This window comes from Budorcas taxicolor, chromosome 14 (assembly GCF_023091745.1).
Source record: "Budorcas taxicolor isolate Tak-1 chromosome 14, Takin1.1, whole genome shotgun sequence".
Classification (NCBI taxonomy): domain Eukaryota; kingdom Metazoa; phylum Chordata; class Mammalia; order Artiodactyla; family Bovidae; genus Budorcas; species Budorcas taxicolor.
This window is the reverse complement of record NC_068923.1, coordinates 4,307,111-4,326,397: the sequence shown is the minus strand read 5'-3', so window position 1 is coordinate 4,326,397 and position 19,287 is coordinate 4,307,111. Positions and strand designations below refer to the sequence as shown.

Genomic DNA, 19,287 nt, shown 5'->3' with positions numbered 1-19,287 from the left:
TATTTTAGAGGCAAATTATGGTTGAATGAATGTTCGCTCGTTCATAGAATAAATAAGGGATACAAATGCTCACTATTTAACGAAAGGAAATGGAAATGCACAAAGATGGTGATAGGAATAAAATCTGAATTGTCATGATTAAACGGAAATAAAGTCTTTCAAAGTGTAGGATTGATGTTTGGGGTTAGATGGCTGATAGGCAAAGAGAAAATAGAATCATTTCAACAAGGAAATAGGGCACTAAATTAAGATGTTCGATGAAAGTTCATTTATTCAATGAATACTTCCTGAATACCCATTATGTGTAAGACATGGTTCTTACTCACAAATTAGAGCAATGAAAAATGTTTATGTGGTTCCTAATCTCATGGAGAGAGGCTATTATCAAATAAGTATTGAAAAGTAGGGAAAGTTTCTGATTGAAGACAATGAACTTGAGTACAGTGTATATCTGGGTCTTCTTGTTTCTAAGACTTCTTGGTAATAGCAATAGAGAAGTATAAGAAGGGATAACAAAAATATTAAAGTGAGTTTTGAAGGACAGGAAGCAGAGTGGGAGCAGAATGACCTTTTCAGGACACTTTTCCCCCAAAGAGTGTAGACAGGAATAGCAGACAAAGGAAAGTGAGATGGGGGCCTGAAAACAGGGATAAATTAAAGGTCTGTAATCGGGTCAGCCAGGCACCCCAGGCCCAGAGCACAATGTCAGGAAATTAATGTTAACCTTGGGGAGCGTGACAGGCTACAGTCCGTGGGGTCACAGAGTTGGACACGATTAAATGACTAACACTTTACATTAGGACAGAAATCACAAAGCTTTTGTCTAAATAAATTGCCATAGATTACTTTATTTTCTTGGGCTCCAAAATTACTGCAGATGGTGACTACAGCCATGAAATTAAAAATGCTTGCTCCTTGGAAGAAAAGCCATGACAAACCTAGACAGCATATTTAAAAGCAGAGGTATTACTTTGCCAACAAATGTCCATCTAATCAAAGCTATGGTTTTTCCAGTAGTCATGTATGAATGTGAGAGTTGGACTATAAAGAAGGTTGAGTGCTGAAAAATTGATACTTTGGAAGTGTGGTGTTTGAAAAGACTCTTGAAAGTCCCTTGGATTTCATGGAAATCAAACCAGTCCATCCTAAAGGAAATCAGTCCTTAATATTCATTAGAAGGACTGATGCTGAAGCTGAAACTCCAATACTTCAGCCACCTGATGCGAAGAGCCTACTCATTAGAAAATGCCCTGATGCTGGGAAAGACTGAAGGCAGGAGGAGAAGGGGACGACAGAGGGTGAGATGGTTGGATGGCATCACCAACTCAATGGACATGAGTTTGAGCAGGCTCTGGGAGATGGTGATGGACAGAAAGGCCTGGTGTGCTGCAGTCCATGGGGTCGCAAAGAGTGGGACATGACTGAGTGACTGAACAACAGTGTAGGTTACTAACACTCCAGAGTAAATCACACTTTTTTTTTTAAAGTGCGTAACATGAAATCTCCTCTAGTAACAATCTTTTCAGTGTTCAGTAAGTGTTTCTAATTGTATATATTGTTGCATGACTGAAACTGTAAGCTGAGCATGGTGAAACATAAACTCCTCATCTCCCTCAACTCCCAGGCCCTTTCATCCACTCGGCTTTCTGCTTCCGTGAGTGACTGTTTGAGAGCCCTTGTGTAAGTAGAATGGTGGCAGTATTTGTCTGACCAGTTGCATGCACTTAGCATAAGTCCTCATCGTTCATATGTGTGGTAGCATATGACAGGATTTCCTTTATTTTTTAAGGCTGAAAATATTGTCTTATATCTTACTTTCTTTATCCATTCATCTGTTGATGGTCATTTTGGTTGTTTCCACCTTTTGAGTACTGTGAACAATGCTTCAGTGAACATAAGAATGCAGATATTTATGTCTTCAAATCTTTTGTATAAATACCCAGAAGTAGGATTGCTAGACCATATGGTGATTCTATTTTTAATTTTTTGAGGAACCTCTATACTACTTCCACAATAGCTATACCATTTTACATTCCCACCAACAATGCACACAAGTTCCCATTTCTCCACAAGTGCTGACTGTGGACCTTGCCTTCATGAAATTTCTGCTCCTTCCCCTTGAAATTTTCTTCTTTTCCATCTTGATTTGACAAACTTTTTAATAATATTTTAACTCCAATACTATATTGCCACCAAAGCCTTTCCTGACTCCACTGACCAAGTTCATCCTCATCTTATGAGATGTCATGGCTCTCTCCTCGGTAAAATTTAGTGGAAATGCAATTTACAGAATTAGGTGAGAGCAGAGAGAGTGGTTTTTTGGTTTAATCTACTTAGCTTAGAACAATGCATGACATAGAGTACCTTTACAATAAGCATTTAAAATTTTATTGTGAAATGTTCAGACATTTTTGAAGCTAGTATAAAACATTATTTTATTAAGTGATAAAACACCCAGGTACCTAACCCTTCATTTAAGAAATGGAATATTACTAGTACCATAAAGGCATCCTGAACACCTCTCCTGACTTTTGTGTTAATCATTCTTTTTTATTTGTTTATACTTTCATGGCCTACGAGTGTCTGCCATGGACGGGTCTGGTTGAGTTTGGAAGAATTGAGTAATAGCACAAGCCTGGTGTAAGGGATGCTGTAGTCACACTGCTATTTAAAAGAAGCATCCATGAGAAAGCCAAGTAGTCCCTGGTTGTGGTGTGCTTCTGCATCCTCAGGGGCCTCAGGATACCTCTGGGGGGGTTAGTAGGCAAGGTCAGGAGTGAGTTGTATGAAACACAGAGCTCACACATCCAGGGCTCCCGCCAAGGCTATGATGTGATGGAGCACTGGATGTGCAGTGTATGAGATAGGCTGGTGTGCATCTCCACTTAGCGCTCAGTTTTCCTTCCTGCAGCTCTTAGAAGTAAGGCAAAGCAGAAAGCCACCGTGAGGTGCAAAGACTGCCCTTGTATGGTCTAGCCTCTCATAGGGCAGAAATGTCCTGAGTATACCCACAAACACAGCTAGTGCTGAAAGGAATCTGGCCAAGCTTTTAATTTGTCCTTAGGTTATTAAAAAAAAAAAAAAAGGCACCATGGCAGCAGAAGTCTTTTAGATGGTAGACCTCAACATAGCTGTCTATTCTGGGCACACTGATCCTATCTTGGTGCATCACCTCTATCTAAGACAGAGGACGTCTTTGGAAGCGTCCTCAGCCTCTTCCTGCCGTTCCCTCGGCCTCCCTTGTGTGTTGGTCTTCTTCTTTCCACCTGTTTTTTCCTCTTGTTTTTCTGTCTCATTTTGGTGGAGCCTGTTCTCCAGCATCTTGTTGGGAAAAGTGGCATACTTTTCTTTCAGACATAAAAACTGAAACCTTTAATCTTTAAAATGTCTTTATTCTACTCTTACATGTGTTTAGCTGAGCGTGGAATTCTAGGTTGGAAAGGAATTCTCTTTCCTTCAGAATTTTGGGAATGTTGGCCCCTTGTCTTTTTGAGTTGCAGCTTAGCTGTTGAGCATCCCAAAGCTCTAGTTGCTGGTCAAGGGATGTGATCCTTCTCCTGTCAAGAATCCTGTGGGACCCTCTCTCTGTGTCTGCGGCCCTAGTGCACGTGATGGTGCCCCTGTGGTCTCTGAGGCTCACTGGGCCTTTTCTTCCAGAAGCACATGCACTTCAGTTCGGAGAAATGTTCTGTTTGTTATTTTCTCCCACCTGTTTTCTGTGTTCTTTCTTTATAGAACTTCTGTCATTTAGATGGTTGATCACCTTCACTGGTTCTCATAGTTTTTAGTATTTTTTCCTCTTACTTTTTTTCTATTTCTGTCTTTTTGTTGCATTTAATAGGTTTTTTAAAATTCAACTTTAACTCTTTTTTTTGAGCTTTTTGGCTTTCTTTTTCTCCTTTTTTCTTTCTCTGTCCCTCCTCACTTCCCAATTTTTCCTTGCTCCCTCTTGCCCCATTTTTTTCTTTAAAAATTCAAATGCTGTTTTGTTTTGTGACTGTTCCTTTGTTGTAGCAACATTTTCCTTATTAAAAATTTATTGTATTGAGCTGTGGTTGATTTCAATCTTGTGTTAGTTTTTACTATACAGCAAGCTGATGTATATACATACATATATGTGTGTTTATATGCATTCTTTCTCATATTGTTTTCCATTATGGTTTATCACAGGATAGTGAATATAGTTCCCTGTGCTGTACAGTAGGACCTGGTTGTTTATGCATCCTATATACAGTAGTTTGCATCTGCTAACCCCAGCCTCCCAATCAATCCCTCTCTCGCCCCCAGTTATAGCAGCGTTTTCTAGTTTCATGAATGCAATGTCTTTTCTCTAAGAACAACACTGATAGATTTTTTAAAATTTCTCTCTGCAAGTTGCTTTTCTCTCTGCTTTGGTTTCTGACTTGCATGTTAGAAGCCTTCTTCAGATGTCTGATTGTCCTCAGGTGTCTGCAGGAGGAGACAAGGAAGCTGATTGGATGTTTGGTAAAGCATACTTGGGACTTGTGTCTTTGAGCTTCATAGTACGGTGATGTTGGTGAGCTGATTGCTAAGGAATCTGTAAAGTCAGCATCTACAGATCTTATCTAATAAAATAAATTTACATAATACATCTATTATACCGACTTGTCAGATTCCCCATGTCAAGAGTTGTGGAAAATCAGATGTTACCTTGTAAGCTGTTGAAACTAATTCTCCATGGTTTCCCAGTTTCTGTACATCTTGTGAGCGAGACACTGAAAGGCTTTTGTTCCAAATCATCTTTTTAAAGATGTTGCTGTAGTAAAGAGCTTTGGGAGGTGTAGGTAGTGGCTCAGACAGTAAAGAATTTGCCTGCAATTCAAGAGACCCAGGGTTTGATCCCTGGGTCAGGAAGATCCGCTACAGAAGGGAATGGCTACCCACTCCAGTATTCTTGCCTGGCATAAACAAAGGAGGCCAGCAGGCAACAGTCCATAGAGTCACAAGGAGTCAGACATGACGGAGCAACTGGCACACACATACACACTGACAAAGATAAGGTCTGGCTCCAGTTCAAAGTTTACATAGGTTTTTCTTCAGTTCAGTTCAGTTGCTCAGTTGAGTCGCTCAGACTCTTTGCAACCCCATGAATCGCAGCACACCAGGACTCCCTGTCCATCACCAACTCCTGGAGTTTACTCAAACTCAGTCCATTGAGTCGGTGATGCCATCCAGCCATCTCATCCTCTGTCGTCCCCTTCTCCTCCTGCCCCCAATCCCTCCCAGCATCAGGATCTTTTCCAATGAGTCAACTCTTTGCATGAGGTGGCCGAAGTATTGGAGTTTCAGCCTTAGCATCAGTCCCTCCAATGAACACCCAGGACTGATCTCCTTCAGAATGGACTGGTTGGATCTCCTTGCAGTCCAAGGGACTCTCAAGAGTCTTCTCCAACACCACAGTTCAAAAGCATCAATTCTCCGGCGCTCAGCTTTCTTCACAGTCCAACTCTCACATCCACACATGACCACTGGAAAAACCATAGCCTTGACTAGATGGACTTTTGTTGGCAAAGTAATATCTCTGCTTTTAAATATGCTGTCTAGGTTGGTCATAACTTTCCTTCCAAGGAGTAAGCGTCTTTTAATTTCATGAGTGCAATCACCATCTGCAGTAATTTTAGGTTTTTCTTATAGCCCTTTAAAAAAGATTGAGGTTTCCTAAGCTTAGAGTTCCTCAACTGTGACCAGAACCTCACTGCATGAATAGTATTGACCTGTGTCACCCCCATGTTCCTGGGGAGTGAGAACAGGGGAACTGAGGTGAACTTGAAACTCAGGCTGTTGCTGTGTGTCTCTGGCCCAGGAATCCCATGTCTCCTGCCAGCACCATGACACTGTGGCCAGCTAGCTTATTGGTTTGCAAGTAGGGTTAGATCTTAGACTCACCACAGTTCCTCAGATACCAGAGAAGGCTAGCCTCTCTCCTTCCTAGAAAGGAAGACTCTAACTGCCAGCCTTCTGAGAACCCAAGGAGGAAGAGCTCTGCGAACTTCTGCATCCAGGATCAGGATCCCTCTGCTCATACCTTGATGCTCTCTGCTTTGCCAGGTGTGCCCATTCAGAGGGCTCTGTTTCACCCTCTCCAGAGAACAAGCTTCTAGACTTCTCAGGTGAAGGGAGCCCATAGCAGGGAGAGGATGTGGGAGTGCGTTCCGTTCCTTCCTGAGAGGTCAGCTTCTCCATTAAGTGTTGCCTGGCTTCTCTGTTTAAAACCGCTGCCTTTCTCACCTGCTTTCCTCTCTTTACCTTTCTGTGCAGCACTTAACTGCCTTCAAACACACTGTATCATTTTTCTTATTTACTATTTTTATTCTCTGTCTCCCTTCCCATTAGGATGTGAGCTCCAAAAGGTCAGAGGTTCTTATCTCTTTTATTTTACTGTTTATCTCTAACACCTAGAAAGTATTATGTGATGACTAATGGATTATAATAATAGCTGTTGTAATAGGTATTCAGTAAACACTTGCTGACTGGATGAGTGAATAAATGAATGGGATTGTGCCACCTTTTGCCCTTGGCTCCTGATTTGAGAATAAAATTTTAAAAGTCTATTATGTAAATCATTGATACATCTTTTTGAAAGCTTTAAATATTGATGTTAATTGAGACAGGTGACCCTCACAGAAGGTTACTTACTGTCATTTCAAAGCAGCTTGGGTTAATTTATTCTGTGTGCAGTTTCTTACCCTGTACTTTAGGGTCCCATTCAGGGCACTCCTAACAGTGGGGTTGTTTCAGTTCAAGCACTCCTGTCACTCTCACTCAGTAGTGCTGGATGTGCATAGTGTGTTGGCAGAGCTAGTGGGATTTACTGAAGATCGGATGTAGGCGTAAGAGATTAGTAATGATCGAATTAGGGCTAATAAGTGGCAGAGCCTGAATTTCAACCACAGTCTGTCCTTAACCATGAGGCTATGCTTCTTGGATAAGAAAACAACAGCAAAAAAAAAAAAAAGACTAAAAGGGCATGGCCCATGAGGTAGGAGCAAAACCATGAAAGTGGGACATCCAGGATGCCTTCAGGAAGGAGTGTGTCACTGATCAGAGGTGGATTGTAAGTCAACCAAGATGAACTGTAAGAACAGAGCTTTCCTTTTGGCAAAGTGGAGGTCATTCTTTGGTCTTGATAAGAGCAGTTACTTGCCCAAAGTCTAGTTAAGTGTGGATGAATTATCGTTGTGTAAGAATTTACCCCCAAACTTAGTTTAAAACAACAAGCATTATCTCACAGTTTCTTTGGATCTGGAATCTGAACGTGGCTTAGCAGATTACGTCTCGCTCAGGGTCTCGAGAGGTTGCAGTCTGTTACCTCTGCTGTGTCCACACAGATCTCCAGGGACTTTGTGGGAAGCGGACACAAGGATGTGAAAGCCATGAGGTGAGAGTCAGGGTGGGGGCATCCTGAAGACCAGCTGTCATGAAATGGGCTAAAGAGAGAAAGGGAGGAGATGAAGCAGGGATGTTAAATGCAGAGAATCCTTTGAGGCGTTTGCCAGAAAGGGGGTCAGAGAAATGGGGAGCTTGTCCAGGGGGTGTCTGTGGGTAGATGCCCTGCTGCTGCTGCTAAGTCACTTCAGTCGTGTCCAACTCTGTGTGACCCCATAGACAGCAGCCCACCAGGCTCCCCCATCCCGGGGATTCTCCAGGCAAGAACACTGGAGTGGGTTGCCATTTCCTTCTCCAATGCGTGAAAGTGAAAAGTGAAAGTGAAGTCGCTCAGTCGTGTCCGACTGTTCGCGACCCCATGGACTGCAGCCTACCAGGCCATCCATGGGATTTTCCAGGCAAGAGGACTGGAGTGGGGTGCCATTGCCTTCTCCGGGTAGATGCCCTAGTGGAGCTTATATCTTCTTATGAAATAAGAACCAAACTTCTTGGTTGAGACTGAGGGAGAGGAGGAAATATATAAAATAGGCATCTGGGAAAGTGGGGAGAGAATGAATTCTGAAAATGTAGTGTGACTACTCGGCAGCACTATGGAAGGGGTGCCAGTGACACTGGACCATGGAGTTTAAGTGAAAGTGGGGGAGGGAAATGAGGACTTGAGAGGGAGCAGAGGGCTGAGATGAGTAGGATTTGGGGACTCTCCTCTTTAGAGGGGGGGGGGGGGGGTCAAAAGATTGCTCGGAGAAGCAAGGATTCCTGAGAGAAGTACTGGCACCCCACTCCAGTACTCTTGCCTGGAAAATCCCATGGACGGAGGAGCCTGGTAGGCTGCAGTCCATGGGGTCGCTGAGGGTTGGACACGACTGAGCGACTTCACTTTCACATTTCACTTTCATGCATTGGAGAAGGCAGTGGCAACCCACTTCAGTGTTCTTGCCTGGAGAATCCCAGGATGGGGGAGCCTAGTGGGCTGCCGTCTGTGGGGTCGCACAGAGTCTGACATGACTGAAGCGACTTAGCAGCAGCAAAGGATTGCTGAAGTGCTGGTCTTAGATAGAATGAACTGGAAAGAAAGGCCGGGGCATGAGAGAGGGTGTTGATTAAAATGTAAGTTACCAAAGGATTGCAGTCATTGGTCATGTAAAGCTTTAGGCGACTAGTCTATGAGTGGGAGCTAGGAGGGCTGCAAGCCAAGAACCCTGAGGGAGGGGAGGGAATGAATTGGGGTGATTTATCATCCACAGTGATGCCTGGAGTTGTTTGGGATGAAGTAATGGCAACTCAGTCCAGCATTCTTGCCTGAAAAGCCCCGCGGACAGAGGAGCTGGAGGGCTACAGTCCATGGGGTTGCAAGAGTTGGACACGACTGAGTGACTAAGCACGCATGCACACACAGCCTTGCCTTGAGTGCTAGAGCCTTCAAGCATAAGGGCTTCCAGGAGTCTGAAGGTGGTGCGTGGTGCTGCCTGACTCCATGCCATTCAGAGGTGGTGGAGGTGGCCATAGGAGGCACGGAGCCTGTCTGGAAGCACCCATGGGCACACAGGAGCTGCGGGCGTATGGGAGGGGATCATGGAGGAGGAAGAAGCCCTGCTCCTGAGCTGCAGCCGTTCTGGCGCCTTCTGAGGTGGCAGATTCTACCTCTGCATTATCTGAGTGCTTTAAAGTTTTTCTTTCCATTGAGGAAAGTTTCTTTTTCTTTTCACCTCTGTCCCTTTATAGAAGTTGAGTTTGTGATCTACTCGATTTCCTTTATATATGTGTGAAGGGAAAAGTTGTGAGTACGAGTCCTGAACTGTGCTCTGCCATCCCCAAGCACTTCAGTGTGTATATCCTCCAGACGAGAGAATTGTCCTGTATAATCCAATGAAAGCATCAGATTATAAAACTGACATTGATACCTCCCTGCCAGTGTATCCTCAGACCCATTGAAGTTTGTGACCTCTCCCCATAAAGGCCTTTGCAGCAAGTGATCCAGTTCAGAGTGATGCCCTGTAACAGGTGCTGTGCCTCATGGGTCACTTTCGTTCTGGAAGAGTTCCTCCATCTGTCCCTGACTCTCAGGACCATAATGCTCTTGAAGACTGTATTCCCGATAGTTTGTAGAATGTCCTTCAGTTTTCATTGTTCAGTGATTCCCTTGTGATCTTTGATAGGACTGTGTCAGGAGTGATGCTGTGCTCATTTCATTGTATCTTATTAGGTGGCACATGCCCTCAGTGTGTCCCATTCATGTGATGTCAACTTGGATCATTTGATTCTGTCACTTCTCCACTATAAAGTCACTCTTTTTCCCTTCAGACTTCTGGGCTTTTATTTGTTTATATCTGTGGATTTGTGAATTTCTCTATTATCCAGTGCATGTTAATCCATTTCTCTCATAATTTATTTTGATGTTCAGTGGATCCCAAATCCAACCAGGGTAGCTGCTTCAAGCTGGCTTCCTGTTCTTTTGATGTGTCCCCTCATTTTTCTAGCACTTACTTTCTGGTGTGAAATGATGGGCCAGGCTTGTCTTGTCCTGTGTGTGCCCAGCTCTGGAGTCAGCCATTTCTCCAAAGCCCTGGTTCCTCTTAATGAGAACAGTGTTAGGAGCCAGTACTGGAGTTGTGTTCTCAGCCCCTTTGAGTGGACAAAGCTGGTGAGGATCTATATACACACACGTATTTATACATATATGGACACATTTACGCCTGTTTTTCTTTATCTAGGCATATAGAAAACCTTGAGTTCGCATCAGTGTTTCTAATTCTTATATGGTGCTGCAGGACTCACTCTGCAGTTGGGTCTCCTTTCTGTTTGTGTCCCTCCTTTGCCTGGAAGTTTCCGTGAGGAAGCTGGCTCTCACTGTCCTTGAGGCCCTTGGTTCCCTGTCAGCCCCTTCCATAAGCAGGCTGCTGCCCCGTGCCTGCTCCCTCGTGGACACGTCTGCGCGCCTCTGGGGCTTCAGCCCCTCACATAGCTCCTGTCCCTGTGACCCTCCTCACCCGAACTGAGCCTCTCTGTCTTCCTGCAGGCAGTCTGTTCTCCTCTCTCTGGCCCTGTTGGAGTGTATCAGGCTGCCACTGCCCACACTCACCTTTACACTCAGGTGGAAGTTTCATCCTTTTGTAGCTGCTCTGCCAGGGTGCCCTTCTGCCAGGACCCCCTCCCCTGCAAGCCGTAGGTGCCCTCTCGTGCAGTTGCCCCCTCATCTCACATGAGTGCCCAGCACCCTGCTCTGCCTGGACCGCCACCCCTTCCTACAGAGGCGCCAACATCACCCCACGGGGACACCTTCCTTGCTCTAGGTGGACTCCGGTGTCACACTCTGAGCTCTCTGCCCGCAGAGGTGCCCACTGACCAACTCTAGCTTCTATGACTGCTTTTTCCATCATGTTACTTCTGGAGGGTATTTCCTTGGAGAAGGAAATGGCAAGCCACTCCAGTGTTCTTGCTTGGAGAATCCCATGGACAGAGGGGCCTGGAGGGCTACAGTCAATGGGATCACAAGAGTCAGACACGACTTAGTGACTAAACCACCACCACCACCACCATTTATGAAGGATAGAGTAATAAGATAGCAAGTAGGCTGACGGGATGAGATGCCACCAACAGCCTGGAGGTGGACCACCCTTTCCAGCAGTTTTCCGCAAGATGCTCTCATCTCAGACACCAGCTATGACTGGAGGATCCACAGGCTACCCTCACTTCTGATCATGTGGCTGCAAGTTGGGAGTCCTGATCTCCCCTCAGGTTCAATGATTCACTAGTAACTCACACAACTCTATTTGTTATTAAAATTCTGTTACAGCAAAGAGATACAAAGCAGAGCCATCCAGGAGAACAGATGCATTCAGCCAGGTCTGAAGGGCCTCAGATCTGTGACGCTCCCATCGTTCTCTCCCCAGGGAGTCAGGAATACATTTCCCACCCAGGAAGCCTGTGTGATAACACAGAGAGAAGGGGCCATGGCTCAGTGTCTTGCATTTGTTGGTGTTGCGTTATGTGGGCATGACTGATCGGCTCAGCAGCCACATGACTTGGTCTCCAGCCCCCTTTCCTCCTGGACGTTGGGCGTACAGCATGCGGCTGAAAACCCCAACTTTCCAGTCACATAGTTGTCTTACGGGTGTGGCCAGTCCCCGTCCTGAGTCACCTCATCATTTACTTCTGGGCTACCATGAATAACAGACTCTTCTGTCACTGAGAAATTCTGGATTTAGAGGCTAGCTCTCAGGAATTAGGGAGAAAAGCCAAAAGAAAGAATTTACCAAAGAATTTGGTAACTTCTTTATTCCCAGGGCTTAGAAGTTACTTCCTAACAACCAGGACAAAAGCCAACCAGATTCCTCTGGCAAATGAATTAATTGTTTACTCTTAAAATCCACCTTGAGGTTTCTCATTTACCTTCTCAGATTAAAATTAGTTGTACAAGAGTTCTGTAATGGTTATAATGTTCTTATCTATTCATTTTTATCAGAGTAATTAATAAACTTTTAGAAATGTTCCAATACTGATATATAAAATAATGGTGTTGCAGTTGTATAATCTAACATATAGTATTTTGAAGTAACCACAAGTTTTAATTATACTGTATTTTGCCTTTTACCTGTCAATTGCATATCTTATTTATTTTAGGTGTGACTTTAGCCTTTCCAGCTTCAGTTCATGATTCTCTGATTTGCAGTAAAACATTTCAAATTCTATATAAAAATGAGGAGGTTGTTTTAAATGATGTCATGATCTTCAAAGTTAAAATGTTGTTGGATGAAAAAAAGGTAAACATTTCTTCATATATATTTAGATAAATATTTTCATAAAGCCTCAAGGCATATTTCTAACTTTCTATAAAATATTCGAAAGGCATCTCATAGTCTGATTTCTCTTCAGATTGAAGAAACCCTTGAGGAAATGAATTTTCTGTTATCCTTGGATCTACACTTCACAGATGGAGATTATTCGTGAGTAGGCTAATCAAACAGTTGAAAGTCTGTAGTCATGTGTGAGTGTTCTCTGTCCCTATTAAAGTCCCATTTTCTTCTTGGAACCCAGCCTACCCTCTTCTTCTTTATTTTGAAGTTCTCCCCCCCAGGGAGAGTCTCATGGGAATGGTTAGTCCTGCTTTTTTGTGCCCATGCTGATTCCAGGAGCTGCAGGTAGCAAAGCCAGATGAGCTGAAGAAACACGAAACAGCTTCTGAGACTCTTGGACATTGCACTGTTGACACAGCACCACTGCCTTGTGGCCTTTAAACCTGCCTCAGCTCTGTTCCACTGCGTCACTGGCTACTCTTTCTTGGTGGCATGAGTGATGCCCTCTTCAGGTGGGGCCTTCTTGATCTTCAGAGAGTTACCGAGACTCATGACTCTTAGACCTGACAGCTGTTTCCAGAGTCCATGAGGAAGATTTAGGACTGGCTACCCTGGTTCAGGAATATCCCCTAACAGGGAAACGGCAGCCCACTCCAGCATTCTTGCCTGGGCAATCCCATGGACAGAAGAGCCTTGCGGGCTACAGTCCATGAGTCACACATGACTTAGTAACTAAAATAACCCTAAACTCGTCCACACATCTGCACAAGTAGTCACACATTTTAGGGACAAGCTGTGCTTGTATCCATTTAAAACAAGAAACAGAGATCCATTTTACTATTCTACTTTTGTAGAAATGCTTCTTGAAAATTGTATACGAATTCAGACTGCTTATGGCATAAATGTCTAGGCAGCCACAGTACTGAGAGGTCTGATGTGAGATGCCCTCTACCACTGCAGAGGAATAAGAGTCTTTACGTGGTAGCTGCTGCTTCTCTGGAATACTTGTTTATTGCAAAAAGTCCTTGAGGGAATTCTTTCTTAAACCAAGTCAGAATTCTATAAGTAGGGTAAGCTGAAATGAGTACATAGTTCATAGCTGTAGGTACGTATTGGTTAAAAATATGTATATATTTGGAAATAATTTTCATGGCATTGTTTCAGTTTTTGTATGTACAAATCTAATGATGAAATATCGATGATAGAGTATATACTAATTACTTGCTTATTTTTGAGCAACATTTAATAACAAAATTTTGTACTATACATACCTTTTGGGATTTATCATAATAGGATTTGACCTACATGATACTGCAGCTTTACTATAAACAGTATTCCCTACTGGAGTAAAATTTTAGGATGAGAGTATTTCCTAAAGTATCAAAAAAAGACTCATTTTGTAGGCACAGTAGTGAAAAACAGTCCATTAACATGGAAATTGTAAGTACAGATAGAAAACTGTAAGTAAGATCTGGTTATTTCTTTATTGTTAGATTTCATATTGCTGTCTAATGCAAATATGATGCTTTAAAAATTGTTCTCATTTTGTTTTTAAAAATTAGTTAAGTAATTAAATGTTTTGATAGTTTACAAAACGTTGGCCTTCACTAAATTTCTGTACTAACACACAGACGGGTTGCTTTTCATAGGGTAGATGATCTGAACGCCTTGCAGCTAATAAGCAGCCGCACGCTGAAGCTGCACTTCAGCCTCCAGAGAGGCCTCCATCATCACGTTAACGTCATGTTTGATTATTTCCACCTTTCTGTTGTGTCTGTTACAGTCCATGCGTCACTGGTTGCGCTACACCAGCCACTGATAAGGTAAATGTAACCAGCTCCCTGATCCTTATTAATATCAGTTCAGTTCAGTTGCTCAGTCGTGTCTGACTCTTTGCAACCCCATGAATTGCAGCATGCCAGGACTCCCTGTCTATCACTAACTCCCGGAGTTCACTCAGACTCACGTTCATCGAGTCAGTGATGCCATCCAGCCATCTCATCCTCTGTCGTCCCCTTCTCCTCCCGGCCCCAATCCCTCCCAGCATCAGAGTCTTTTCCAGTGAGTCAACTCTTCTCATGAGGTGGCCAAAGTACTGGAGTTTGAGCTTTAGCATCAGTCCTTCCAAAGAAATCCCAGGGCTGATCTCCTTCAGAATGGACTGGTTGGATCTCCTTGCAGTCCAAGGGACTCTCAAGAGTCTTCTCCAACACCACACCTGATTAATATAGTTTCTTTTATTTTTATAATGAAAGCATATGCTTTGGTGAAGATAACTGAAATAGGAATTTCTAAAGTCACACTTATTTCATACTTTCATTTTTATACTAAAGTGTTAGTAAAATTTAAGAGCATAGGAATATTAAATTGATGACTTTTTTATTGCAAAAATATGGAGCAGTCTTTGTCAAACTGACCAGAAAAAATAATGCGATCTGGAAGCAACCATATAGCATTGTTTAGTATAGCATTTATGTAATGCTACACTATAATTATTCATTCTCTGGGAAAGTATATTCATCTTTTCATAGCTTTTTTTTTGTCTTTTCTCTGAACGGACTTAGTTGTATCTTCTTAAATCTATACTATACAATAGTTCTTGTTTTCTAAGTTATTAACCAATTTTATGGATCTTTTTAAACTATAGCATATTAGCCTAAAGGTATATAATATTCTGGATTATAATGAATGCATTGGGATAATTGTTTTTTCTGCTCACTTCCATGGGGAGATGAGTTGTCTTTCGTTAATGTGAGGATACAGTTCGAACTCTTTAGTTCTCAAAAAACCATCATCCTTATGGCAGGGGCAACAGAAATGACACTTTTAAATCAGTAACTTATGTGAAAAGATTCCAAATTGACTTGATTTCTGAACTACTTTATAATTGCTGGCACAAGTCTTTTTGCAGCAACTGATATTAGGAATGATGCTCAAGGGTTATGATTTTAAACTGACTCATCAGAAAACTAAGTAGGTGATTTTGGGAATTACCCTGAGAATTTTAGAAAACCAAGACACTTTAACAGATTTTCCCCCTAGTAACACCCTGTTGCGTATCTTTAAGCTGTAAAAATTGTGAGCACATCTTCCCCTGTGTTGTCCCGTGATGTCTTTAGAGCATGGGGCCAGGAAGAGTGTTTCTCCTGATGACCTACTTTTGCCTTCCTTATTCTGTAGTAAGATCTGTAACTAGTTATTGTGCAAGTTTTGTCTTTCCTATTAGACCTTTGAGAGCTTCTTCTCAGTTGCTATAACTTTGTAAACAGGAAAATGTTCCTATTATTATACATAATTTTATTATAAACATCTTCGAAACAATTTTAGAGGTTGATTAAATAAATTAATATTTAATAGCATGATAACTCAGTGAAACTTCTTTGATAGGAAAGTATATTTTTTGAAATATAGCTTTTGAATAAGTAGTATATTTGGTATGAATTATGTGTTAGGTTTTGAAATTAACTTTTTCTCTGTTTATACAATACATTCCTATAGTCTTCTGAATTTATTTTTGTAATTTCAGTAAGAATCCTGAACTATGCTATTCCAACCGTTCCTTTTTCTTTATAACAAATAAATACATTTATGGCTTAGTTTCTTTTCTGAAAAAATGTAGGAACTGTTTGTTGAGACTCACTCGGGTTATTAGTGCTGCTTTTTAGTCCCTGGTTATATAGAGCTCATCCTGGTAACATCAGTGTGTGCTTCCTCTTGCAACACAGCTGTTTTTGCCACAAGCTAGTAGGGGAAAGAGGCAGCTCGCGTCCTAGAGACCTTTTGCTGGAAGGAGAAGACACTTTTGGCTCAGAATCAGAAGCCAAGAGGATTAGCTGTTGGCTCTGGTTAGTGATGGGAGAGGAGACTGGGATGCCCATAACAGCTGAGGTTGCTCCTCTTTCTGTTGTTGCCTGGGCTCTGAAGGCCCCTGTCTTGCTGCTGGAGCTGTGCCCTAGAGGGAGCAGTGCCTTTCCTGTGCTTCTTGGCCTGTAAACTAGATGGTTGGGTAGGGAAGGAAAGCAAGGAAAGGGGAAGAAGGCTGTCTGCTGGTGGCATGCGGTAGAGGGTCCTGTTACCAGTAACATTCCTTACTGTGTTTCTGTGAAGACAAGTTTTTCCCTGAAGTTATGTTATGGCTGGACTTTTTAATCCTCTAAAATAAATGAAAAAAAATTTATAATATTACCTTTTAAACATTTTTACATAAAACAATTTCTATGATCAACCCAACTATAGATATAAATCAATTATTTTAAGTAACTGGGATTAGGATTTCTTTCTTTGCTTTTTTTGCATAACTTTTTTCTTATACTCTATTTTTTTTTTAAGTACAGCTTCTTTGACTCAATCTTGAGAAGCTCAGTTCTGTCATAGCAGGTGGAATTTACCATTGCCTTGCTACACCCTCTTGGCTAGGATCTAGAGATTTCATTGTTGCAAAGCAAATTGATTTTGCACATAAAGGCTGCCCTCTGCTTTTGGTACATTTGATTCATTTTCCTGCCTTCCCCCTTTTGCCAAACTGCCAGACAGTCAAATGCTTTGGCCTTCTTATAATTAGCTAGTACTTAATCTTAGAAAAAAAATTTATCTATGATTTTTAAACATTCAAACAGAATATGATTCTTATTCTATAGAATTTGTGATATATTAAATGTAATGTTAGTACTAACAGCAGTGGTTCATACCCTATGTGATTGAGGTAGTGCCTTGAAGCACTTACTTAGGTTATCTTAGAGTTTATAGACTTTTAGTGAAGAGAAAGGAAATACCTTGTTTTTGAAGAAGAGCAAGAACAAGTAGACTCGTGGTTTTCCTTTTTCTGCCTTTAAGTGGGACCTCTTTATTTCTGTAAGCAGCACCTATATTTGACTGTTAACTTTGTGAATTTGGTCACCAGTTCTGACAGGTTAGTATTTCCAAATTAAAGCTGGTCCCTCATTTGTCCCTGAGCTACTCTTGATCCCACCCTGTTTTATCCCTCCCCAAAGCCCAGTAATACAGAAGTATTCTCAAGCATCTAATCTTGAGGGTTTTTTTTAATAATAATAATTCAGATTTTAAAGGAAAAATTGTAGAAGTACTTAAAGAATAGAAATCATAATCTTGCAAAGTCCTTGCTTTTTATTCTATTCCTCAAAGACTTTTTTTTGGTAAACATTTAACTTAGCACTCTATAAATAGACTGTTATGACAACAATAATGTGATGCTTGTTCCTCCAGTTTTCCTCGTCCTGTGAAGACGACTTGGTTAAACAGAAATGCACCAGCACAAAACAAAGATTCTGTGATTCCTACTCTTGAAAGTGTGGTCTTTGGTATTAACTACACAAAGCAGTTATCACCGGACGTAAGAACTGATGTGTTTATAAAGCCTCTTTTCTCTTGTTTTGAATGAAATGTGTTTTCACTGTTATCTGTGGATGTAGTAGTTCTTCTATTAATTATTTGAGCTCAACGACTTACAGATCTAATTAAACATGGTCTTCACAAGTTGATTGGTTCCAGTGTTTTTTATGAAAACGAACCTGATGCTTCAAGATTTTACAAGATTTCGTGAATTGGGATCTTTGACAGGCATTGCTTTTTTTAACTTGTTCCTGTCACCTCCTGCTCTCTTAACGGAGCTGGTAGGATCATTCCAGAGGAGCCTGTGAGGAACCCCTGCCAGAGTTGAGACCTAACTTGCAGCAGTATAAGTATAGCTGTTACTCCCCTAAAAGAAGAGAGGGTTCATACTATAAAAACAGAGTGTCCCTCAGTTGAAATGCAATCTGAATGTCAAATTTTCAAAAATCATCATTTGATCTGCTTGTTTTTAAAGTCCAATGAAACTAAGATTTCTCATCACATTTCCTGTGTTTAAATTACCTGTATGAATGAGAACAACTTCCTAAGATGCTGCTAGACTTCTTACATGTTTTAGAATAACTGTGATTAGTAAATCCTTTATTTTTCTAAGTTTCAGTGTGCTATTTTTAGACTCTGGTTACTAACATTGTGTCCCAAATCGGCTCTTTGTTCAGGGCTGCAGCTTTGTCATCGCAGATTCCTTCCTGCGTCACGCCTACCGTTTCCACTACACCCTCTGCGCTGCCCTGCTGCTGGCCTTCAAGGGGCTGCACAGCTACTTCATTACGGTAACAGAAGAGCTCCCCTCTTGTCAGAAACTAGAACTGGGTATGTTGAAAGTAGCCAGGACCTCTTCATTCTCATATTGCTGTTATCAGCTTGGCCATAATTTCTGTACTTAGTTTAGTATAGCTAGTTTGCTTTATGTGCTTCACCTTTACTTCTTTCTCAACTCCATCTTTTTCAGGCTTTGATAATTACTTACTGAAATTTAAAAAAATTTTATGATATTGAGAAATAATTTCTTGGTGCTAAGTTTGAGATGAGTCTTTTGATAGATTTTTTTAACAGTATGTCTTCTTAGAATATAACCAAAAAAAAAAAAAAAAGAATATAACCAGAAAAATGTACTAGAAAGCAAGTTTAATTATCCATAGAATTATTAGATAGGAAGATAAATTAGGGAAGATAAATTCAATAGATTAGGTAATATAAATTAAATCCATACTTCCAAATAGTTAATAGTCTAAGCAGATTATATGTACTTGGAACCTTTTGTAAAATATATTGATTTTAGGTGATCTCAGATCTTTCTTCTATTTCACTTCAGCAAATAATAACATTACTCAGTTTTAACATTTTGAAAATAATTTAAATAATTTCTAAAGATCAATCTTCAGTTTTAGTCCATCAATATATACCTGTATGTTGTAACACATAATAAAAAATCATTTGCATTGATTTTGTATACCACTTATAGTTTGTAAAATACATATATCATTTCACACAAGATTATTGATTTATGAAAATGTTTTTATTCAGACATTTTATGAAAGTTTTATAAGCTTTTATTTTCAAATATGAGTTAATAGCTCATCAAAAGCACATTTTAATTATTTCTTTGGAATAAATTATTTTTATCATACTTACTTGAATGAATGAGAAATTGCTTTTTAAATTTTACTGAAGTTGATCACTGTTCTTATTTCTTTGTTTCTCAAGGATCTTAGTCTTT

At 41.2% G+C, this 19,287-nt stretch overlaps 1 protein-coding gene across 1 annotated transcript in view; it reads left to right on the top strand.

Moving 5' to 3' along the window:
* The window catches only part of FAM135A (family with sequence similarity 135 member A), a 152,449-nt gene that overhangs the window by 62,837 nt on the left and 70,325 nt on the right, over window positions 1-19,287 (top strand). The window contains exons 7-11 of the mRNA XM_052651592.1: window positions 12,028-12,167; window positions 12,280-12,350; window positions 13,850-14,023; window positions 17,424-17,550; window positions 18,227-18,380. Coding sequence (XP_052507552.1) covers window positions 12,028-12,167; window positions 12,280-12,350; window positions 13,850-14,023; window positions 17,424-17,550; window positions 18,227-18,380 — 666 coding nt within the window. The remainder of the gene's footprint in view (window positions 1-12,027; window positions 12,168-12,279; window positions 12,351-13,849; window positions 14,024-17,423; window positions 17,551-18,226; window positions 18,381-19,287) is intronic.